Below are 26,284 nucleotides of genomic sequence, written 5' to 3'. Positions count from 1 at the left end.
GGCTCTTTTATTGATTTACATGAATTTTTATGATTTAGTATTTTATTATACATTTTGATTACATTGAATCATTGATTACATTTTTGAATACATTGACCAATCGTAAAACAGAAACTCGGCTGTATCGCCACCTCAGATATAAAGTCAGCAATTAGTAATCCTGGCTGATTCCACAGAAGCTGATTAATGTCAGTGAACCTTGCTTGTAACGTCGATTAAAATGCCACGAACTCGGTTATAATGACACGTTTTTTTTGTCAATATTTTATAGGTTTTTTTCCCTAGAAATTCTTAGAACTGCAGCTGATATAATTCAGGGAATGTTGGTGATTACGATGAAAAAAAAATATTAATCACATGTTTGACGCTCTGACGACTTTCTTATTGAAACGTCCCGTAAACGGGACATTCCCGTATTTTCACGTAATTTTGCACTTTTTTCTAAATGTCCCGTTTTTCAATGAAGCTCATTCGAATCGGGGATGATAGTAAATCTTGTATAATTTAGAAATCATATCGTAATGTATGTCGCTATGTGTATATATATATGACACACACAGTTGGACCCCGGTTTAACGAACCACGAATCAGATAAAATTAATATTTTTGTTCGTTAAATCAAGGAAAATCGTTATATCGAGTTTGAAAAACAAATATATGTATGCACAGAGACTTCTGAAATAAATTGTTAAATTGGGGAATTCGTAATATCAGAATTCTTTATATCGGTGTCTCTTTGTATTTTTCAACTGTGACATTTGTATTTACATTATACGACATTACATAATTTTTTTGTCTAGCGATATGATTTTATTTCACTGCAAACTTGCTGTAGCAATTCATTTTCCGCCAGCGGCTGTTTAGAAGCTGTAATTGGCAATTTAACCCACACCTTTCTGTATTTTTGGCGAGAAATGGCGATGTATGCATAACTCCAAAATTAATCATTTTTTGACGCTAATCTTATTGAGAAATCCTGTATAATATATTTAATGGTGTATAGCTTTCATATAATTTAAAATATCTTGGAAACGTTAACCTCGGTTATATGGAAAACATTTCACGGAATCCCCGATGTCGTTATAACCGAGTTTGACTTCATGCCGCCTGTTTTGTGTTTTTGTAAAAAAAATCAAATTGCTCTGTCAATTTAACGTGTTTGCTGACATTAATTCAATTGCTGAAATTTTATCTTTTCAGCTCACAATCGAAACTCTGGTTTCTGGCTTCTCCTTGAAAAGTATGCTGTTGCAATGAAAACTCTTTTACAGGCTTCAATGAACCTAACATGGACAAGTGAGGAAAAACACTGCCACTTGTGCCCATATGTTAGAAAACGGCACAGGGCGTATCCTACAATATTATTATATTTTACCTTTATTTACTCATATTACCATGAATTTTGTCAAGGAAAACAAGTTTTGCAAAACATGTTATTGTGCAAGCGGATTGTAGGTACCTACAATTTCTCTCTCGGTGATGACGACACCTACAATTTATCTCGGCGATGACGACACCTACGAATTCGTGGATTACTCCACTCTCGGTGACGACGACACCTGCGATTTCACGGATTATTACAATCTCGATGATGACGAAACCTACGATTTCATGGATTATTCCACCCTCTGCGATGATGGCACCTACAATTTCGTGGGTTATTCCTCTTTCGGTGATGACCACACCTACGATTTCGCGTATAATTCCTCTCTGAGACTCCAACGATCTTGCGGATAATTCTACTCTCGGTGATGACGACGCCTACGATTTCGCGAATTATTCCATTCTTAGTAATGGAGGGACCTACAATTTCACTGATCATTCCACTCTCAGCGATGACGGCACCTACGATATCGTGGATTATTACAATCTCTGTGATGACACCTACGATTTTGATCTCGACGATGAGGACACCCATGATTTCGCTCTCGATGATGACGACACCTACGATTTCGTGGACTATTCCACTCTCGATGACGATGACACCTGCGATCTCACGGACTATTACACTCTCGATGATGACGACATCCACGATTTCATTCTCGGCGATGACGACACACGATTTCGTGGATTATTCCACTCTCGGAGATGACGAAGCCTAAGATTTCACGAATTGATCCGCTCTCGGTGACATTTACGATTTCGCAGATTATTTCGCTCTCGGCGATGGCGACACGCACAATTATAATCCACTATTATAATCCACTCCCGGATGCAAGTGAATTGAAATAGAAGTGTGCCGATTACCCATTGTGTGAATCATTTGAAGGAATTAAATATAAATCAACGTTCTCTTTTTAAGTCATTACTTACAAGTGTACGATTTCCTTGACGTTGATCTGGATAGGACTTACATCCGGGTCATCTCCGTTCTCCCCTTGCAAAACGATCTGCTGGGCGATCCGATCAAACAGTAGCCAGTGGTGGGCGCACGAGTTGTAATCAACTGGAAATGATATTGTACAAATAACATATCAATCACAGAAAACTACACAAGGCAGTATATCCGGAAAAATTCATACAAAACAGGTGATCACTATTTAACTATGTGTCACCAGCCACAGGCTCAGTATGTCACTCCCCCCGCCCACAAGTCCGACACAATTATTGTTAATAATTTTCCGGTCCTTCAAACCAAGATTTCTCACGGGGACTCCCTGCGCAGTAAGTTTATAGTATGAAAAAAAATAATGGGATTCATCCAGGGCCCTGTTTGTTCCCCTCCCGCAATATGGGGAGGGAGGCATGCTCACCACCGTAAATCGTTCCAATGGATTATCATTATCAACCAGTTGATCATAATTTAACAACCCCAGAAAGAGGCCTCAGCTAGAGCGGGGTCCCCGAAATGTGAAAAAAGGGCTGATATACAGGGTGGTCCAAAACATTAACATGCAGTTTAGTAATTCACGGAATAATGTATGTAGAGGGGTAAAAATTAACACAGACGGTTTAAAACGACACGAGGTTTTATTGAAACCTTAGAAAATTAATTACAAAAACGGCCAACAGATGGTGCTTGATGATCTGATAACTAAAGCAAGAATTGCATCTGTTAGCAAATTACGATGCATTACTATGCATCTGTTAGCAAAGACTAATTAACACATTAATTAGAACAGGGCTTGACAAATTGACAAAAAAACTGGACTCCAAACCAAATATTTCAGGAGCCAAGCGTATTTCTTTTACTCGAGTTAGTAATCAAGTATAGTTAACTTAAGGTGCCAAAATCAATTTTTTAATAATCATCATCATGGCAGCCTTGCACCTGAGCCGCTATGGTGGTCGAGTGGTCATAGTGACGGACTCGCATCGCGAGGACCCGAAACCGACCATGGCCCCCGCTCTGTCCCCATAGGGGATATAAGCTGGTCACCCAGAGGGTTTGGGCCATGGTGGAAGAGCGATGCAATATCCGGAGCACTAAGCACCAAAAGACCACCAGCGGATAAGAAGACAAAAAGTTGAGGTTACATGGGCAGGTGCATACGCACGTCGCCAGCAGGCCACGAAGGGGGCCCACAAATAACTATAAGACACACACATATATAAGACACATAAACATATATATATAATATATACAAGACAGGCGACATTGTCCATTGACAGCAACGGGAATCAAGGAACTTCATTGTCTATCAGAAGTCGTGCACAAAGACACCGTGAGACAATCCCAAAATATCGCATTTCATGCCAGAGGATCTGAGTCTTGTGAAGGGTTGTTATCAGCTTGTGAGGGAGCTGAAACATTCGTACTTTGGCACTGTTTCGTGACTGTTATTTTGTCTTCGTTTGAAATGACGTATCTAATAAGGCGCTTAATTCTTTCGATTCTGGAGTGTTTTCTCAGTAACTGTTTCTTCCATGTGGTGTAACTCTGTGGCCTAGTAGAGCCAAAATGAAAGTCCTTGGTATACTCGCGCATGCCGTAGCATAGTGAAAGACGGTTCCTTCCCCTCCACATTTACACATGCTTGAAAACCTACTCTTATGAAAACGATGAAGATAGGAGGGGAAGGGGCCATGCTCTGAAAAAAAAAATAAAATAGTCTCTCTAGACCAGCCATAACTAGAGCATTTAACTTGTGGAAGAACTTCATAGATCTTACCACCTGTTTTCGTGTCATTTGACCATCGCGATTGCCATTTCTGTAACAGATCATTTTGCAACTTCTTCATCGCCCACGACTTTGGAAGAAGGATAGAGAAATCTGTTCCTGGTCTTTCGGTCGCTCTTTTGGCTAATCGATCAGCTGCTTCATTCCCAGTATTTCCACTATGCGCTTTGATCCACGAGATATAGATATGTCTATTTGGCAGTAACAGGTCTCTAATTTTCCTAGCCATCATGTGGCGTGATAGGGGGTCTAGAACCGCATATAACGAAGAAAGTGAATCAGAAAGAATGCGTGTTTCTTTCTTGCTGGCGCTTGCCTGTTGCGTAGCTGTGAGCAGTGCAAACAGCTCCGTCTGAAATACCGTATTTAGATCATTGAGTTTATTGCTCCAGTTACTTATCTCCAAGTCATCCTGAAAGGTAACCATGGCCGAAGCCACTCAGTCTTGGAGCCATCAGTGTAGATCTTATATTTAGCCTGTGGGTGTATTTCTTCGTTTAGGTCAATGCGGCATTCCTCCACAGATTGTGAAGGATGCTGGGACCATCCTGTGATTTTCCTTTCCATCTGGACGTAGGAAAGTGTCTCGCCATTCCCCAGCGTAACAGGAGTTTTGAGACGGGTTAAGAGGCTAAATTTGGCTACAAATTCTACCAGGAGACTGAGTGTGGGGCAATCCCAGTATGACTTGGAGTGCATTTGTGGGCGTAGTTGAGTGGGCCTTAGAGATATGTAGCAGATATCCCCTCTGAATTGAGTCAAGGCGCTTCTGCAGTGATACGGTAGCATTGGCTCCCCATATGGCGGCTCCATACACCAGAATACGTTGTGCGACCGTGGTGTAAAGAGTCCTGCGCATCCTAGTGTTGATTCCCCAATTCTTGCCTGCTATGCAGTGAAGCCTCGTGAGTAGCTGATTGGATCTTGTGTTCAGCTCTGTCATATGGCATGGTCGGCTGAATTTGGTTTTCTGTGGCTCCCAACTTCAAGGCGCGAATGCGAGCCGATCTCCCCGTTAAAAAGTCTCGCCACAGAGAGCAACAGGCCTACAAAGAGCACAAATGTAATTCAATCATAACACATCACTCACTTCCCTTCTGAAATATAGGTGGCAGCACTGAAAAATCAAACACAACACTACATATGCACTCAGACTGTTAGGTTACACACACAGTTACACCTCCGGCACAACTCACTAGGTAGTAAATCGCCCATAAATGGTGATAGACCTGAATTGTGCTCGGTTTGAAAAAAAAAAAAGCCTTGCACCTGGGATTTGTCAAGCCCTAAATTAAATATAGACCGAAAATCTGCATAGCACCATCTGTTAGCCGTATTATTATCATCATAAGTATTTATTAACATCTGTAATTATTTTTTAAGGTTTCAATAAAACCTCATGTCGTTTCCAGCGTGCGTATGTCAGATTTCATCCCTCTACGTACATTATTCCGTGAATTATTGAGCTTTCAAATGCTAACTGACGTTTGGATCTCCCTGTATATGCATACCAAACTACGTTTTAGCGTCCCTCAATGTCACGCCAACGCCGCTCAGCGCCAGAAGTTGTGAATTTTTCAGTGAACAAATCTGGAAGGACAAATATATAGGGATTATACAGATCCAACTGTGATTCGATATAATGCCAAACCCGCTATAGCGCCAGAATTTTTTAAAATAAATAGTGATGTTAAATCGGGGTTGACTATATAAATATAACATGGTCAATTCTATTTTTCTATCCCTTTGGTTCCGTAAATACCAATTATCCCGTCCGCACAATTCCATTATGTACATAGGTTTTTAACATGGGATACGAATTGGCGAAGATCACAATGACGTAATTTAAGATCGAGGGAAATTCTAACTCCGAAACTTTCTCGTGACGTACTAGCCGAAGATCCGAACATTACCGATTCGGAGCTATGGCTGTTATGTTTGGCAACTTATCGCCAAACACCAGGATTCATTAAAGATCACGATATAGTATTACAAAGATATAACATTTTATAGCAACATAATATGATTTTCATAATAATGATATCACAACTCAAAAAAACATGCTTCCGACTACTTTATTAATAAATGCGCGGGCCTGCGGGTGGCGAAGCTCGGCGGTGGTGGTCGCTCGGACGTCGCTTCGCTCCTCTCGCCGTTACAGGGGGGGCCCCTGCCCCGGACTGAAAATATCAACTATGTTGTCACCACAACCGGAAATATGGCAAAACTTGTAAGTTGAAACAAGATATTCCAAAAACAGACCGCGGGTAACACTATTAAAAAAAGAATTCGACTGGGTTTACATTGCAATTCGAACCCACAACCTTCGATACAAAAACCCGGTATTCTAACCATTACACCGACTGGCACACGCCGATTGCCGCTAAAATTAGGTATATGTATTATTATACGTTGCCAGGAAGTATATTGGCGCCAACCAACAGTCGCCGGAAAAACGCGCGCCAATAAATATGTCGCGCATGCGCATTACATTGAGTTCCGAAGTCACGATCGGGTGTGACGATTTAGTGACGTAATAGTGGTCTTAGCCAATGAGGCACATCCCATGTTAAAAAGCCTATGTACGGTATGGAATTACGCATCCCGTCCTCCTACGCCGAAAGAAGTTGCTGCCTACGGCCGTTACTAGAACCCCTTAATACACAGGCTGGCGCATGCGGCATTCTGGTCCTTTTTGTAGCACTGCTTACTATCATCGCATTGTAGGGTCCTTTCAACGCTCCTATATATTAGTTAAATTTATTGTGTTTTTAGTTGTTTTTATCGATTTTTTTCGTGAAATAACTTCAGAAATGCCTTGTTGTTCGGCTCCAAAGTGTTCCAATTCCGACAAAAAAGGTTTTAGAATGTTTAGATTTCCGGCGGAAAAAGAACGACGCGAGAAGTGGATCGTGAACTCCAGGAGAGACGATTTCATACCAGGAAACGGAGCTCGCCTGTGTGAATTGAGTTAAATTTAATTATTCTGTGTGAATTTTATTTTTTCAAAATCGTATTTGTGATAATGATTTTAAATGAGAACTATATGAAAAAATAAATCGTTTGGAGGTAGCAGACAATATTTGGCGCCATTGCTCACGTGTTGTGTTTAGATATAAAAGTTATGGTGATTTTCAATCATTTCCCCGGTTTTTTGTTCCGTTTGCTTTAAGAGAAAAGATGCATAGGTACATAATTTTGACCAAGAGAACTAATTTAAATTCAAATTATTTATGAATTTATCGTGGAATGCTCACTTTCTCGGCTCTTAGTTTGGCGATTTATCGCTACTACGACGAATTACTGTTATAGTGAATTTTAACTTATTTTGTTATGTTTTGAGGCAAAATTTCATGTGATATTTCTGTGGAAAATATATATATATATATATATTTCCAGATTAATTGCTGTTGGGTCACGCAGTTTCAAGAAAAGAACTATATTTCTATTATTTAAGCATATTTTTTTTGTAATTCCCAAAGTTTACTGGTACTCTAAAGCAGCGTAATAATTGATTACATGGTGTAGAAAAATATGTGAAATTGTGAATGATATTTGTAAAATCTTGCTTTCATCAGTTATGTACATTATGTTTGAATATTTTTTTAATAAATAAATTTATTCACTCATTGAGCTCGTCAATTTACATTATTGAACCTGTGTGTGCTATTTAGAATTTGTAATTTACTGAAGAAAATTCTGATAAAATAAATGCTCCTAAAATATTTAAGAATTTTTTTTACTAAATTTCCAATATCTAGAGGCAGTAGTTCATCAAATCCTTAACTTCACACAATCATTTAATATCCAGAAGAAATTTTCTGCATGTAATCTAAATTGACTATATATATATTTTTGTATGCCACTTTTATCCTGAAATTAAGGATCGGGGTAAGGGATATATAGGAATATTTTATTTTCACTAAAAACCTGAAAAAAAGTTAAGAATTTTTTTTTTTGCTATATACTTTTGTGTTTAAGATTAATTACTTGATCGTCATCACACGAACTGTTACGAATTTAACCTGTTAATTAAACCCAATAATTTCGTGAAACGTGGTTTATTTCCCATAGTAAATCCGTTCCTTGAAATTCCTCGTTTCTCCCACAAATTGAATTTTCCATACGCTTTTGCCAAGCATTTTTAGCGCGCGGGGAATTCTGTTAGGTTGCTATGCCAGATTTACCGACGCGATTTTTTTTCTCCTCTGTTTGGCGGTCATTTCCGAAGCGACGATTTCGTGCAGCAACCCTTCGGCGAGGACCAGAATGCCTGATGGTTCCGCTCGTATATGAAGGCGTCTTAGCCGTTACCACAGAACTTCAGCACGCATCCACCTGAATATTAATTCTGAGATGTTAACAGTGCCATCTGTTGTCGATATTTTGAAAATATAGTTTTGTTTTTTTTGCGTTTGGAGAACTTTTGATTGCGTAACTTACGTGGCAACTGCAAGCAGTGGTACAGCAAGGACAGGAAATTCGAGTACGCAGCGGTCCTCGACAGCTTCTTCTTGAGGGCGTCCACCATCGAGCTGACGCTCTTCGTGTCTACGTGCGACTGCAAGGGAGGATCGAAAAAAATAAACATTCATAGAGGGCAGCTCTGTATTTATTAGATATCACATTTTTCTTGCCAATCTTAAACGGACATGAATTTAAGTGCCACTTAATTTGTCTACTCACCATGTCGAACTTTCGAGCGAGTTCCTTTTCGTCTTCGTTACGGACCATCTCGAATATGTCCAAATGCCTTGATAATAGAGAAAACAAAAAAATATGCTCTTAACAATTCCATCTTATCTCGTTATTCTGATTGCTAGGATGAGGTGCTGCGGCCTCCCTGGGCTCCACAGGATGGGATTTTTGGTGCAGTCCCAAGCCAGGATTTTTCATTGGCCTCTCTACGTTAAAAGTGAAACAATAATAGGGGATTTATCCCGTTCTGAAACCCTGTCAGTGCCACCTATGTGGGACCATGCGGCGTGGGATAGCAGGAGGGTTTGCCGCTGCTTCTTTGCTCTAAAAATGATTTACTTGCGGTTCTTTCGCTGGAGCTATCATATACCTTTGATCTGGTGATCATATAATAGTGACTCCATTCACCGGAAATCCTTTACCCCCATTCCCTCCCTACGATAGCGTTGTAATGAGATTGTCCCATTTACCTGCAGCTTCCTCGTCCTAGCGATCATTTACGATCATTCACAGGCTTTTCACCAACTCACGAACTATCGACTTATCCATTTCCTAACTGAAATATTCGGCACTGTTGGTGAATTCCAGATCGACTGTGGCGATATTTAGCATTGTTCTTGGCAATTATAGATTGACCTAGGCAATATTTGACATTCTCAGATATTGACGTTCTTCTGGATTGACATTGGCGATATTTGGTATCGTTGGCGAATTCCAGATCGGCCTTGGTGATACTGTGTTTGTCACTGTTGGCGAATTCCAATTCGACCTTGGTGGTATTTTGCATCGTTGATGCATTCCAGATCGACTTTGGCGAACCCAGATTGGCATTGCATTGGCTGTTTGGAATTGTTGGTGAATTCCAGATCAATCTTGGTGACACTAATTCCATTAATTCCAATTCAACCTTGGCAATATTTGGTATTGTTGGCAAACCAGATTGACATTGGCGCTATTTAGAATATTTGGAGAATTCCTGATCGATCTTTGCGGACAACTCCAGGCGACATTTGCCAAAAATGTTAACCAGATACCCCCCCGCCTCCCTCTCCATATTGAGTCAAGAATTATGCGTTTTCAACGAATAAATACTGTATGAAATTTACCCATGTACCATGCATGCTAATGGTTCTCAACCTGGGATTAAGAACTTTGCTGTTGAAGTGAGGGCACGGGCAAAAACCAAGTGAAAATTTTTGGCGAGAAATCCATTTAATTAGTTAGAGGAAGGCCTGTTCATGTGGATGGGAGGAACAGGGAACAAGACATACTGAACGGGACAGTTAAGACCATCTTAAGAGCATCATAGGGCCCCGTTCAAAGTGATTTCTCTGAGGCCCCAGCCTGTCTAGAAATGCTCGCTGACCAATTGCTTACTCTCGAAAATTTTTACCAGATCCCATTTTCCACGAAGTTTCTCTGCACTTGAAGCTCCCGGGCCATGGTGAGCCCATGCGTAAAAACGGCACTGGAGACATGTACAACTAAATGTATATGCTGTTGGTCGACTGGCCCTTTGCTGCGCTCTTTGCGCATGCCATTTGGATGTGACATAGCATATGGATGTGACGAATTGAGAGAGCGCTTAGACCGAGATCTTCGGTGGGCCCTAGTGCATAGAAAATACTAAAAAAAAATCCTTAAACAATGTATTTATTTGAGTTGTGATTTGCTTGCGAAATGGCGAAATTGTGAAATGACGAATTATCGCCAAATTCTCACGACTTCCATCTTACTCATGGTGCTTAGAATGGAAATTTTTCATGTCAGGGAGTGGTTGCATGTGGAATCACATATCAAATTTATTGTACTATCAGTTTGGTTCTCCCTCCCCGAAATTTCTGACTACAGCCCTGAAGCTACCCTTAAGAGGAGGGGGTACCTAGATTAAGGAGAGCCTAGTAAAAATGCCATTACCTGTCCAGGGTCGGGTTTTCGTGGCGACGCAGTTTTTCCATGGCAGGTTGTATACCCAACATCAAGAACTCGTAACGCAAGTGCAGTCGGAACTCGAGATGATCCTCTCCGGCGCCGTAGTTGATGATGGCGTTGATGAAGGACATTATGGCGGTCTTCAGGCATACCTCGTCGTGGTACATGCCGGTATTTCGATCCAAATCGTTCACTATAGTCTTTAATTAGAACATCATATGCGTCAATGCATTCATCATCTCATGGGATTCAACAGCGCATACGAGAAGATATAGCCTAAAAACTCACCTGGAAACGGGTTCTTTCGTATGAGAACTTCTGGTAATGCAACATGGACTCGAGAACTTTCTTGTGGCCACCCGGGACGAGGCACATGGCCCCGAGAATCTCCAGCACGGCAGTCTTGGTCTTCATGTTGTTGGCGCTGAGGCTCTGCGCGATTATGTTGATGGCTGTTGGATGAGCTAGAACATAAGCTCTACCGCTCTGAAAAAAAAAAAAAAAAAATAGCAGAAGAATACAATTATATATGAAGATAAAGCATGCTGGTTGTCTTCAAGCATACATCACTATTACACCTAAGAGCCATCAGCACTATTACTACCATTGTAATAAGTTGGTTTTCGTCCAGGACGCAGGCCTTACGAGCAAAAATCTCCATTGCACGGGCGAACATGCTGCGAGGATCGCTTATGCTCCACTGCAGTACATTGTTCTGGTCACTACTGTTGTAGCTGCTGGTTATTTGACACACATTATGACTATTGATGCCATTGGCGTCAGTTCATAATTAAAAGAACCTATTTTAAAGTAGCCTACAGGCGAAACTAGTCATCAGAAAAGTGTGAAAATTTGTGGAGGATTCCATGAAGTGTTGGGAATTTGTTTCAGAGGGGAAAAATTAGTTGCACCTCTCGCCACCAGAAGGCGTTTCACTTTGAAGACCTGTAGTAAACATGTAAATTTATCTGATGTCACGCAGCAGCTGCTACAAAACCTAAAAACATTCGCGAAGATCTTGTTTCTCAATTTGTTTGCTGCTCACAATGGCACGGTATGGTGTGGATTTACTGCATCACATTTATTCTCGGTCCCTACTTCTACGAGGAGTTACGTTCTACAGGCCCAGTGACATGTTCGATCACCGGGAAGCGATATGCGTTGCTGTTACAGAGCGAAATTGTTCAGGCTCTGTAAGCACATCTCTGCCTTGCAGACACAATCTTTATGCAAGACGGCGCTCCTCCACACACTGCAGTGTGTGTTAAGAATTTTCTTGAAACACATTTTACAGAAGAACGTGTCATCAGCCGGCATTTCCCTAATCTATGGCCTCCCCGATGCCGGAACTTTAATCCTTAATTGGCTTCAGGGGCATTTGGAACGTGTGGTAAGTCGTAACAATCCAAGAACTTCACCTGACCTTAAAGGCAGCATTTCACGCCACGGGCTGAACATTTCCCCGCACACACTTCGGTCAGTTGTGGAACCATGCCATCTTGCGATTTCACATGGCATCTGAAAATGACGGACATCATGTGGAACATGTTTCGTTGCCGTAACAATTGTAAAAGTGTTTAACAATTGTCGAAACTGTAAACGTTTGTCTAAATGTGTCATTTCTTAATAAAATACTCTCTGGTGGTGACATGTGCAACTAATCCCCCCCCCCCCCCGAACCAAATTCCCATCACTTCACGAAGTCCTCCACAAAATTTCGCAATTTTCTGATGGCTGGTTTTGCCTGTAGGCTACTTTGAAATAGGGTCTTTTAATTATGACCGCCCTGTATTTAACCCCCTCTCCGAGATCTACGATTTTCCCAAGATATACTTCTTTTGTGAGATTTTTTTTTTTGAGGTGCACACTGTACATCGTTTCTGAGATGTAGTACTCCTAGTCTGAGATGTATGTGGTTACTGAGATGGATGTTCCAAGTTGCCAAGCACTGTTTCGCCGCATTATATCAGTCGTTCTACCCATGGTGCGACCAGCGACCTCACTTACTCACTGATGGCACCCGTCCGTATCCGGCGCGTGATAATGTAAGCAGAGTGGGGGTGCTTATGCAATGACTTGTATGCTGTTAAGGGTGCATTCGATTATTATTATTATTACATACGCAGATGATGCGATTGAAAATCAATGCCGATGAGCAGCCACTTACCGAATTGTTCATGAGGGCCTTGACACAACCGATGGCCGAAGTGTGGATCTGACTTTCTGCCGTTTTGTAGTCCATGCTGACAAGGAACGTCAAAAGACCAGATAAGCCGTCCTGTTCCAAGAACCTCATCACAAAACTGTAAAGACCAATACTCGTTAGATTACACAGATTAAAAACAAAAAAATACGGTACTGATGATCTTGTGTGCGTGGGTCTTTTGTTCTAGACGAGATCGCGACACAATGCAGTAACACCACATGGCCGGACTGGAAGAGATCTCGTCAACAGGGTAAGCCCGGTGGTGCAGTTCCGGCGCCCACATGACCTGTAAGACCTAACTTTAGAACCAAGCGGAAGTGTGGAAAGGCGTCCGTTGATTTAAAAGGGCTCGGGTTTCGGATGCCGTGTGTCGCGGCCCGTGACCAAATCGACAACTATATCCAGAATTGGTGGAATCACGAGCACAAACTTAACTGTCAACGATTTCATCATAATAAAAATGGTGAAGAGTGCCCGTGGAATCCTACCTGCCCTAGGAATCGGGCAAGGGAGCCACGGGAGACGAAAGTTTGAGAACCAGTGTTATACTGGGTTGTTTCTTAACTCTCCCTAGTCGCATTTCACTGGCGAACCGTTGATCTCAGAGGCCAGGGCCGTCTTAAGAGCAGAATGGGCCCCCCGGGCCAAGAGATTTTTCTGAGGCCTCACCTAACAGATTCTCAAAAATTCCAACTAATTCTCATTATTGTGAGGCCCCCAGGCCGTGCCCGGGTGGGGCCCCATGCGTTAAGACGGCACTGCCAGAGGCATAATTTCAATTATAAAAATTATTCAAATAGAGATACGTCATTCGTGTCGCACGGGGTTGTATTTCGTTATTAAAATAAAATTAACTTCTCAGACGAACACCCTGTCCCCAAAAACCCAATTGGAAAGTTAAGTCCCTGTTTCTCCAGCCCGAAAATGGCCGATTCGCGATGGGACGGCCACTTCGCGAATTGGCCATTTCGGGAAGTGGCACAAGTCCGGTAGCAAAAGACATGATTCTGGATCATCGTCAAGTTGGCGTATTTTATTTCGTGATAATTATGTCCACGTTAGTTATGACAACCCATGAAACCGCAGTCACGATGCGGTAATCATTCCTCCCCCCCCCCTACAAAATTAGCAGAAGAAACTATATGTTTATACAACTACTTTTACAGTTTTCCTCTTAAGTTTCACTTCTTATTCTCTCGTCACGTGGAGCTAATCCAATACAGCTGGTGTATGTACAGGGTGTCCTGTAAGTGTCAGCACGACTTCTATCTCATTAACCGTCCGTCGTAGAGGTATGGTTCCGATTTAAAAAACTGCTCAACAGTCTTTCAAAATTACGTCTAGAAATTTAGATTCCTAATTTTGTTACACACTGTATTTTCATTCTGAGAACTAGTACAGCGTAGTTTCTGAACACCCGTTGAGCATTTTTTAAATCGGAACCATACCTCTACGACGGACGTTTCATGAGATGAAGGCCGTGCTAGCACTTACAGGACACCCTGTATATATATATAGACATACATCACAAGTTGACGATTTAAGAAAAATGGATTTGGCTCCTAAACCGGAGACCATGGGTGGAGAGCCCCCCCCCCCCTTTGATCAGCGTCAACGGTGAAGTTGACTGATCTAATGCATATATGCATATATGAATTGACATCATCATCATCATCGTGCCCCCCCAGACTTCTACGTCCATCTCCGCCTACGCCGGAGACATCACCTGTCTTACATCAGCACATCGAGCTTTGGCCAGAGGAATTTGGCCGATCAAAGTGCGAATCATTTCTGCAATTCGGACTTTGGCAAAAACTCTTGGCCAATTCACGAAGTGGAATATATATATATATAGCCACGTATCACAAGTTGACGATTGAAAAAAATGGATTCGGCTCCTAAACCGGGCCGTCTTGCATCAGCACATCGGGCTTTGGCCAGGGAAATCTCCGGTCACTTCGCGAAATGGCCGGCCAAAGTCCGAATCATTTTTGCAATTCGGACTTTTCGCGAAGTGGCCGCAACCTCAGTAACATACACTCAAAACAAAAATTGATGAAAATTCGGAGTTAACGAAACAAAAAATACTTTCAGATTAAACGAAATTTCTCAGAAGTAATGAAAATTCACAATCGGGGCAATGAAAATCCAAAACTAACGCAAGCAATGGTTTCGGAATCAATGGAAATTCAAAATTGATGAAAAAAGGAACAATCCCAGAATTAATGGAAGAAATTATTTCACTATTAACGGGGGTGTATATCTTAAAATGAGAGTTGTGAGACCTGTTTGTCTGTGTCCTGAGAGCCGTCCGCAGGTTGTCCAGCAGCTTGGCCCGACTGGCCACTTCCTCTTCGTCACGGGCCAAAAGAAGCTTCCGAGAGAAAAAGTTCATTAATATGTGGCCTTTTTACGAGCTTTCATTTTAGGCAATAAAAGCCATTAAAAAATAACTATATAACTATAACTTAGTTTGAAATCGCACCTACACACTGCATACAGCGCTATCGCGGTGGATGCGATTTCAAAATCTACATACAGGGTGATTACACAATTAAGGTTCCCGTTTCTCAGAAACTGCTTATCCGAACGCAGCCAAATTTCCAGGGTATCTTTAATGAGGCCGAATTAATGAAATATATAAAAAAAGTTGACGCTTTCTTTTATTGCATTTCACATTTTGCCATAGTCCATATAGCGTATATACCAAGTTTTAATGGGATATCGCCTCCACAACGGGCGTTACATAGGTCTGAGTAGTTTCAGTGTACTGTAGTTTCCAACTTCAAGGCGCGAATGCGAGCCGATCTCCCCGTTAAAAAGTCTCGCCACAGAGAGCAACAGGCCTACAACGTAACAAATATTCAATCACTACACTTCACTCACAATTTGAAGTACAGATGGCGGCACTGAAATATCAAGCACAACACTAGCTACACACTCAGACTGTTAGGTGCACTCACTTTGTTCCAGACTCTGTCACAAAGCTGGGCTGGAAGAGATCTCGGCAACGGGATAAGTCCGGTGGCAGAGCCCCTGGCGTTCATTCATTCAGCGCCCGTTCTGGCGCTGAACGTATTATGGAGAACGTATTCCATTGAAATTGTGTATATACGCTATACGTGGCTCATGGGGCAAAAAGGAAAATTCAATAAAAAAATCCATTTTTTTCACCTGGTGGGTGAAAATTTAACTTTTTTTTTTATTTCGTAAATCTCTCTCCTATGGTCTCATTAAGATTACGGGAACTTTATTTATAATCACCCTGTATATAAAATTAATTTTCTGTACGCCTGTGTGATGTTGTCTATACAATCTACAGTTTTTGGCCGATCGTCGCCAAAATCTTTCATGTATACCGAACGGGACCAGATTTAAATTATATAGCGCCCGAGTGGCAAGATGCTCGTCTTCCACTATGAAGGTTACCATCAAGGTCCATGGGTTAGAATCCGGGCATAGAACGTCAGAAGCAAGTTCTTTGCCTACCGAGCCCGGGGCGACCACCGATGGGATGGAACCTTCATTTCCCACCTAACTCCACTGGTTGGAAATTGCCGTACGGCGAGGTATGACCGGATTTGGTGTGCGGTAAAGTAGACTTAAGGCTACTTTAAAAGTTCGCCAGAGCTGGGCAAATGCGCAAAAGAAAAAGAAAATCATCGGGCAAAAATGGTTCTTGAGACCAAACAATGACTTTTGGAATGTTTGCTTTGGTGGTTCCCCAACAGTGCGTTTCAGACATGCATGTGCATTTACAGTATAATGGTTTGCTACTTCTTTAGGGGTGGATCCGCATCCACAGACACTCACCGTGTCGCGTCAGACACGGCAAATATTCTTCAACATAAAACGAATGAACGTAATTCATATCTACCGTATCGGGGCTGCGCGCAGACAGACATTTCTATGTTAAAGAAAGCTTGCCGCGTCTAACACACGGCGAGTGTCTGCAGATGTGAATCCACCCTTAATGCTGGCAGCACGTGGGGAAAACTCGGACAGCGCCGGGTATTATAGCTAGTGAACGAATAAAACGCAATCAAACGACTCACCATAGACATTGCAGACAGTTTTTCGATGTAATAATCAGGAAAGTGCGTTGTCGGTTCGTCATGCTCCTGTAAAATAATAATAACAACAACACGCACGTTATTAGTGTTGCTCACCAACCAGGTCTGTCCTGCTGCCATTTAAACATCACCAATTCAATAAAAATAATCTCTCCTATGTATCTAAATGTAAAATACAGGGTGTCCCGTAAGTCCTTTATCTCATCACCCGTTCGTCTTAAAGGCATGGTTCAAACAGGGACATCTTAAGATCATCATGGCCCCCGCGGGAGGGCCAGGTGGTTTTTTCTAAGACCCTACCTGGAAAATTATAGAAAATTTCAACCGGGTCTCATTTTTTGTGAGGGTCCCCCCCCCTTCTCTCCCCGGGCAGTGCCCGGGTAGGCCCATGCGTTAAGACGGCATTGGGTTCAAAACTTGTTGAAAAATCGCTCTGTATCAGTTTTGATAGTGAAAATACAGTGTGTCGAAAAATATAAAAAAAAAAATATCTGAATTTTTGTACGGTCCCCCTTGACCTCTAACTTCCAATTAGAAAGTTGTAGCGCTGTCTCTCTCTCCCAAAGCCAAAGGAAGCCAAATTTCTAAGTGCAAGTACTTTGTCAAGTTTTTCTGCGTTTTGAATTCAAATATCTATGCGAATTATTGCATTTAGAAACTTTATACAAATACAAATACAACGCCCCGACAGGCAAATTGCCCAACGAGGAGGCTGACTTAAGAACATCATGGATCCCCGAGCCATTTTTTGGAGGCCCTACCTACTACTGCTACACCACACATGCACCCCGCGGAACCCCCAACGAATCGGTACATGCGGGAATGTGCGTGTACGTGTAGTGAAACCTGACGTGAAGTTTTTTGTTGTTTCTCTGTAATGCTTGTTATGTGTAGTGCTGCCATCTGCCACCAGTTTTTCTAACTATGAGTGAAGTGTTATGATTGAATGATTTATCGTTGTAGGACTGTTGCTCTCTGTGGCGAGACTTTTTAACGGGGAGATCGGCTCGCATTTGCGCCTTGAAGTTGGGAACCACAGAAAACCAACTTCAGCCGACCACCACTGTGGGGTTCGAACCCGGACTTCTTATTTTATGACGCACTGTATTTTCAATCTAAAAACTTGGCGTAGCGTGATTTTTAAACACATTTTGAACATTTTCAAAACTGGAATCATTCGTCTACGTCGAACAGTTGAGGAGCTAAAGGTCGCATTACAACTAACAGAACACCCTGTATACGTGCTGTTGTACAGGGTTGGACAAATCCCCCGGCGACTAAAAAATTGGTGTTGGTGCCTTTTAAGATTGTCTTGTGTAGTTACTAAATCGCAGGCCGAGAGCAACGCGAAATGTTCGGAATTTTGTAGCAGCATATCTGCTAACATGAAATAGGGTCGCTACTCCCTAAAAAGGTCAAAAGAAGCAATATTTTGCACCTTTCCCTCCGGGTAAAAACGTTTTGACGCCTAAGAATTTTTTTTCTTCTCGCGTCTAGGTGTGGTTTTTTTGCGATAGGTTACCGTCAAGGCCCACGAGTTCGAATCTGGACAAAGAACTGAAGCGGGTTATGCCTTTACCGAACGAACCTGGGCGGCCACCGATAGATGGCGCCTTCATTTCCCACCCGACTCCCACTGGCTGGGAATTACCGTACGGTGATATACGACCGGAGTTGGTGTGCGGTAAAGTGGTCTTATATTGTAGTATGTAAAAATTTGTTAAAAAGCAATGTGTACCATTTTCCTACTGAGGTAAAGTTGCCATTTCTTCTGTGATGGCAAGCTGAACATGACTTCTTTCTTCGATGCCGTCAGATCCAACTCGTCCTTTGAAATAAAGAAAAGAAAGAATATGATTCCAGAATATTGACGGAAGGAAATGACTTTCATAATTAATGGAAATTTTTTCTTAATTGACCTGGATAATTTCTTATAAAGAAATGTATAGGGAATTAATAAAAGACATAATTTCATATTGCGTTATTAATGAAAAAAATAGTTTTATAATTAATAAAAGAATTAATTTTATAATTAATGAAAGAAATATATCCAGAGTTGATGAAAGAAGTAATTTCATAACTGATGAAAGAAAATATGCATCCAGAATTGATGAAAGACATAATTTCATATTGCATTATTAATGAAATAATAATTTCATAATTTATAGAAGACATGATTTCATAATTGATGAAAGAAATAATTTCGTAATTAATGAGAGAATTAATTTCATAATTAACTAAATAATTTATTTCAGAATTAATGAGACAATTGATTTAATAATCAATGAAAGAAATATATTCAGAATTGATGAAAGAAATATATTCAGAATTGATGAAAGAAATATATTCAGAATTGATGAAAGAAATATATTCAGAATGTGATGAAAGAAATATATTCAGAATTGATGAAAGAAATATATTCAGAATTGATGAAAGAAATATATTCAGAATTGATGAAAGAAATATATTCAGAATTGATGAAAGAAATATATTCAGAATTGATGAAAGAAATATATTCAGAATTGATGAAAGAAATATATTCAGAATTGATGAAAGAAATATATTCAGAATTGATGAAAGAAATAATTTCATGATTAATGAAAGAAATAATTTCATGATTAATGAAAGAAATAATTTCATGATTAATGAAAGAAATATATTCAGAATTGATGAAAAAAATATATGCAGAATTGAAGGAAGAAATATATTCAGAATTGATGAAAGAAATATGTTCAGAATTGATGAAAGAAATATGTTCAGAATTGATGAACGAAATGATGTCAGATCAAATGAAATTTCATATTAGATGAAAGAAATAATTTTTGAGCGAATGAAATTTCATTCCCCCTCAACAACCTTTCCCCATTGGTCCATCACATTCCCTGTGTGGAAACTCACGCTAAATTTTGGGAACGGGCCTATTCCGAAGGTTTCGACCGTCGCAAACGATCGCTTTTTCGATGTTTTCTTTGCAATGTCACCCGTGTTGCAGTGAATCAAAGTTTTAGGGTTCGGCAGGGGTGAGCGAGTTTCCGTTCGTTATGGATGTCCGTGTCATGGTGGGTAATGACCCCTACATTGCTGTCGAAAATGAGCGGAGACACGGGGATAGACCTTAGCATTACTCCCAAGCCATTCAGATGATTAAGTGGCTCGTTAGTTCTAAGTTATACACATGTGTGTGTGTGTGTATTTTATATTTTACCACGAGTTCCGCGAACTTGGAGTTGAGTTCCTCTTCGTCCGGCATCGGTTGAGTCGGCGTGATCGGATGCGGTTGCAGGTTGACGATCCCGCCGTTCTCAGCCACCTGGTAGGTTATCTCTGGTGGCTCTTTGCTCCCGAAGCAAGCTCCGCATATCCCAACGCGGCGCTTGACCGGCACGTCGTTCACGCCATAGATACTGTCCGTCGCCTTGACGAGCCTCCCTTCCTGTATAACAGAAAATAAAAAGGAAGAAAGTAAGTAGTTTTACATTGTCGCTAACTGCCCTAAAAATTATTAATGAAATTCTTAAAATTAGCATAGAAAATCCACTTACACAGTTGGATAGAATGCTCACGGGTTACCGCAGGGGAAGTGGATAACAGCTGAATGGGATGCCTTAAAGATTGCCACGGCATCTACAGCTAGTGGTTATGACAGCTGTTCTCGAAGCTGAAGGGGGTTACTGGAAAGTTTCCAGGGGCATCCGGAACCAGTTCTTCTGAAATGTTCCAGTTAAGCTGAATGGGATGCTGGAAGATCGTCATGGTATCTACAGCTATACCTAGAACATCTATTGGAAGATTGCTGATCATAATATTGGAACATTACCGAGGGCATCTGGAACCATTGTTTCCAACAGCTGCTGTCCAAGCTGAGCGGGAAGCGGCGAGATCGCCAAGTATATCTAAAGCTAGCACTTCTGAAATATGATGCCAAAGCTGAATGGGATACCAGTAGTAGTGAATGGCAAGTATAGTGAATGAACAAGCTAAATGAGATGATACCGGATTATTACCACGGTCATCTACAGCAATACCTAGATCATCGACTGACAGCTGCAGCTTATGTCGAGGCTGAATGGGATGTTGAAAAATCACTATGGACATCTGGAACCAATGCTTCCGACAGCTGTTGTCGCAGCTGAATGGGATGCTAGAAGATTTCCAGGGGTATCTGGAACCAGCGCTTCCAGTAGCTGCCGTACAAGCTGAATGGCATGATGGAATATTGCCACCTGCATCTACAGCTATACTTAGAGCATCTATTGACAGCTGCATCTTCAGCCGAATCAGAATGGAATGTTGGAAGATTTCCAAGGGCATCTGGAACCATTGCTTCCTAGATCTAAAGCTGGCGCTTCTTACAGATGATGTCGAAGCTGAATGGGAGATACCGGAAGTTTGCTTTGGACATCTATTGCTGGTGCTTCCGACATTTTCTGATGAGGTTGAATGGGATGCTTCAATATTCCCGCGGGCACCTGGAACCAGTGCCTCCAACAGTTGCTGTCTGAACTGAATGGGATGCTGGAATATTGCATCTACAGCTAGTGGTTTCTGACAGCTGTTGTTGAAGCTGAATGGGATAGCGTAAGATTGCCATCAGCATTCGAAGTCAGTGCTTCCAACATTGGATATTGAAGGATCGGACACACCCCGCTTCCCATCTCAGAGAGATTTCGAAGCGTTCCCGGAGGATGGGTGTATCCGGAAGTTTATTAATTAATTTAGGTGAAAATAACAACAATATTTCATATATAGAAATACACAATAAGTAATCTAGAATAAAAATTGTGATCATAACATCGTCCAGAGCCAATCAGTCCGAAATCGCACCAAGTGCTTCCAACAGCTGTCCAAGCTAACTGGGATGCGCGGAGATTGCCAAGTGCATCATCTACAGCTAGTAGTTCTTACAGCTGTTGTCGAAGCTGAGTGGGATGCCTTAAAATTGACAAGGGCATCTACAGCTAGTGGTTCTGAGACCTGCTGGAGTATCTACAGAATGTGAACATAGTTTCCATTTAGGCGTGTCCTTGTACAGAAAACTGAGGGGGGGTGGAGGAGGAGGAGGTGGTGAGGGAGGATACTTGGAAACCGTATTTTTCCAACCACTGTCGTGCAACTCTGGCAGTATGGAAAGACCCATAGCTGTCCCGGAAGATCCTATCGACGCCAGAAAATAGAATAAACTTGTATGGATGTGTACGATCTACAAGGGGATGGATTCATAAACAAATCGGGTGAGACGTTCGACTGGTATGACTAGACTTGAACCATTGACGAATGATTGGAGCATGACGTTTAGCGTTGACAAGTGCATGGTCGCTCGTTCTGGTTCGAACAACCCTCGCTTCTCTTAGGTGTTAAATGGTGTCGCTATCCCGGATGTAACTATAGTCCGTTTCAGGTTAACTTTGCAGTGCAGAGAATAGTAGAGAATGTATTCCTTCGCCGCAAAATATAGTTCTCATATATCGGAGGCTTACGGTGATCATTTATGCAAAATATTTCAATTTTTAAATGATTGAAAAAAAAATACTGAAAAAATATTGTTTTGAATCGATCTTTATATTCGTTCAAGAATTTTAAAGTAGAAAAATATTAGTTACCATTATACGTAAAAAAAAGATTTTTCTCAGTGAGATTGGCGAGAAATCAGCATACCTTACCGCGACCGCGCATCGATACATTGGTTGAAAGGCTTTCGTTGTCATAGCAACGTGTGATGCGGTTCCCTCGTAGCTTCCCCTTCACTGCAAAGTTAACCTGAAACGAACTATAGGGTCACTGATTTGGGAATTCTCATTGACAAGCTGCTTAGGTTTTCGGAAGATTGTTCAGCGGTGGTCAAAAAATCGAAATAGAATGCTCGGTTTCATTCTCAGAAAGGTCTCTCGGGTTCTCCTAAAGTCATTCGCCGTGGTACCGAAAGGGTGGGGGGGTGGGTGTTCTTTAGTTTCCCCCTTGGTGTTTGAACGAGGATTTCTCGGGTAAGTGCTAATTGAAAACACTGACCCGACCCTGACAATGTCGCGGTAACATTTTCCAGACTACTATAAACCTGTCACAACCAGCTTGAGTTCTTCAATAAATTAATGGAAATCGGTTGTAAACTGTCGGTGCCTATCTGATTGGTCCTTTTGCGTGCATAAAACTAAAGTGTTGCCACAGAAATTTAGGGGGGTTTATACCCTCCAAACTATCTGCATATGTGTATTTGTTTATTATATTATATAGGACTCATATTTTTTTTTTTATATAACACGTCAATTTTCTCAATATTTTAGGCTGTTGAAGGCAAAACAAAGATACCACGCGTATTAAACGCAGCTCCGTTTTACGGCCTGCCAATATTCTGTGGATCCCGTTGCGGATACACCCTTCAAAGTCACAAAAATCCGATCCCGAATGGAAAGACCATAGTAATCCAGATTATCTTGCTTATTCTCTAAGTCAGAGGTTCTCAAACCTTTGTAACCAGCGGTTCCCTTGACCTAGTCGACATCTAACTATCGGCTCCTTAGTCAAACAGTCTAACAAAGGACCACTTCAAAGGAACACACTGATATCGACAGATAGCTGCGACCGCCCACTTTGAGAACCACTGCTCCAAGTCCAGGTGGATCAGTATTCTGCGTCCCTAGAAAACTTTTAGGTGGTCGGATAAAATGTTTGGGGCCCTCAGGGGCTTTATACAGATCCGTGAGAGGCCTGGCTACATTATTAATTACTGTTATTGATGCCAAAATTAATGTTTCACTCAGTACACGCGATTATTTCCCGCTCCCCAACACCCAAAACATATTCATATCATACCCTGGCCTCCCCACCAGGGGCGGATATTATCATACTCACGTTTATCTTGGGGGGGGGGGGGCATAGATCCGGGCCTTCTCCTCACGGAAGAGGCTGAAAACACTCCAGCACGGAATGAATTCATTTTTTTACATTACAGAGGCACCAGTGAGCTACTGGGGGGGGGGGATGACAGGGCTGCAGCCCGAGATGAGATTGTATCACTCACCCATGCCCTCTCCAACATAGAGGGCTGACAAGGCTCCTACACGAGATTAGTTTTCTTTTTTACATCATAGAGAGACCCATATCCCCACATAGGGGCCTGACAGGGTTCCATTCCAAGATGAATTTCCCTTTTTTTTACACCTTAGAGAGACGCCCTATAGCCGCTCACGTTTAAGATGCTTACAGGGCCCCAGTTCGATAGGCCGGGGTGAATTCCCCTTTTTTACTCCATAGAGAGTGTTGGATGTTCTGCCATCCCATAGGAGGCCTACAGGCAGAGTCGTTTTAAGAGCACCATCGGCTCCCGGGCCAAGTGAAGCTTCCAGGCTTACCTTATTATCTGAGGCTCTACCAGGCAAATTTACATGCTTACTCCTCTCGAAAATTTCAACTATATCTCATTTTTGAGAGGGTCCTTCTTCTCTAGAGCAAGGGATGAATTCCCCTTTTTTTACCCATGGCCTTCGTATAGAAAGCTAACAGGGCTCCAACACAGGATGAATTTCCTATTTTGTACACAAGAGAGAAAGAGAGAGACCCGTGGTCCTCATATAGGGAGCTGAAAGTCCGAGAGAGGATGTTTTTTACTCCACACTTATATATTAAGTGTACCCAAAAAAAATCATATTTGTCCAGGTGCCCCGAGGTTACGAGGAACAGGTCCTGCTGCCAGCTGCAGCCGGATGCCCCTCCCCCCCCACACACACAGGGCATTGGCCGTGCTCCTGTCCGAGAGCACGGGATAACTTCCTTTTTTTATATAAAGACCCATGCCCCTCCACATAGTGAGTTAACAGGACTCCAGCAAGTGAGCTGCAGGGATGAATTTCCATTTTTCACACCATAGACAGTGCCTTCTATATTATAGGACAGGCATCTTCAACCTGTTGCCTGCGAGCACCCACAGTGCTCGATGCTCGTGTCCGATTTCGTGCTCGCGAGCACTTGATCACCATCCCAATTAAACACCTTGTACACGAAATCGCAATTCAAGGATTAAAAATCATCCCAATTTCGTGTATGCGCACGTCAAACGTGCCGCGAGGGGTGCTCTTATTTTGATGGTGGGTACAAGCAGTGCTCGCCGCGAGAAAAAGATTGAAGACCTCTGTTACAGGAGTAAAGGACTCTCTCCCATCTGCATACGCTTCTGCCTCTCAAAGACCAATATATATATATATTAAGTGTACTCCAAAAATACATATTTGCCCAGGGCCCCGAAGTTACGAGGAACAGTCCCTGCTGGAATATTTTTCACTCCATACAGAGACCCGTGCCCCCCCCCCTCCCCACGTATAAGCCTGGCTGATAGGTTCCAGCCCGAGACGAATCGATATTTTTTAAATTTTACACAATAAATTTATTATAGGAGGGGAGGGGCTGATGAAAAACCCTTGCCCAGGGCCCGCCAAAATCCCAGCGTATGGGCTGGACGTGGAGGGAACCTTGAGAATGTGGGCAGCGGGCATTGAGAGACCCGTGAAAAATCTTTCCCCCCCCCCCCGAAAACATTGAATTTGTTTTCTCTCTCTTAAAATCCCCCAACTCATATTCTCAAACGAATTGTAGAGGGAGGGTCGGGGACATTGGCACAGCCTCAGCCGGAGAAGACATAAGCTAGACATTTCGGGATACCTTCCAGGGACATTGACCGTGATTCCTTTCGAGACATTTATTAATTCCTCCGGAACAATGATCCCAAACGCTCGTGCTCATAGGGGAGAGAGAAATGGAGAGAAAACTCACCTCCGAAGGCATCCTTGTTGTTTTGAATTCGTATATTATCTTCTAAGATATCTTTTTCCTCTCTCTTAAACCACAACAAATTGCACAACATCCAGTTAAATAATAAAGAGTCTTTTCCTTATCCGTCAATGGCTACCTTCTCGGAGCTCTGAACAGTCTCTCCTTCTCTTCGGCGTGTGTTTCTCCTCCGCCATGTTTTCGCTATTTTGCTCCTGGGGAAACCTTTTCCGTCAACACAATACAAGCGTCGCCCTCTGTGATTGGAGTGACGTCATCGCTCTCTTCCCCTCCCCCCATCTCAGCTTGTCTATATTATGGTGATCACCTTCCTCCCTCTCCTCCTAACGGTAATGTGGTGGAAGGGGCGTGGCCTGTCCCCGCCCTCTTACTTCTCCTCCTCCTCCCTCACTTCAGGCACCAGCATGATTCCCTATTGATAATTAGGCGTGACGTGTGAGACCTTGGCTTGCGATTTTTGTCGTATGGGTTTCAGT

The 26,284-nt window shown here is 42.1% G+C and overlaps 1 protein-coding gene across 1 annotated transcript in view; it reads right to left on the bottom strand.

The window, feature by feature from the left end:
• DAAM (disheveled-associated activator of morphogenesis-like protein) overlaps nt 1-26,048 on the bottom strand; it is a 39,117-nt gene extending 13,069 nt beyond the window's left edge. The window contains exons 1-11 of the mRNA XM_089248513.1: nt 25,791-26,048; nt 20,236-20,463; nt 18,769-18,858; nt 17,013-17,078; nt 15,243-15,331; nt 12,919-13,054; nt 11,040-11,237; nt 10,737-10,951; nt 8,808-8,874; nt 8,565-8,682; nt 2,314-2,446 (exon numbers count right to left, since the gene is read on the bottom strand). Coding sequence (XP_089104639.1) covers nt 2,314-2,446; nt 8,565-8,682; nt 8,808-8,874; nt 10,737-10,951; nt 11,040-11,237; nt 12,919-13,054; nt 15,243-15,331; nt 17,013-17,078; nt 18,769-18,858; nt 20,236-20,463; nt 25,791-25,802 — 1,352 coding nt within the window. The 5' untranslated portion in view covers nt 25,803-26,048. The remainder of the gene's footprint in view (nt 1-2,313; nt 2,447-8,564; nt 8,683-8,807; nt 8,875-10,736; nt 10,952-11,039; nt 11,238-12,918; nt 13,055-15,242; nt 15,332-17,012; nt 17,079-18,768; nt 18,859-20,235; nt 20,464-25,790) is intronic.
• Nucleotides 26,049-26,284: the final 236 nt, after the last annotated feature.

Source organism: Pholcus phalangioides, unplaced genomic scaffold, assembly GCF_987345545.1.
Source record: "Pholcus phalangioides strain wild (caught in Gottingen) unplaced genomic scaffold, Ppha-v1.0 ptg000020l_1, whole genome shotgun sequence".
NCBI classification, from domain to species: Eukaryota; Metazoa; Arthropoda; class Arachnida; order Araneae; family Pholcidae; genus Pholcus; species Pholcus phalangioides.
This window is presented reverse-complemented; position numbering and strand designations above follow the sequence as displayed.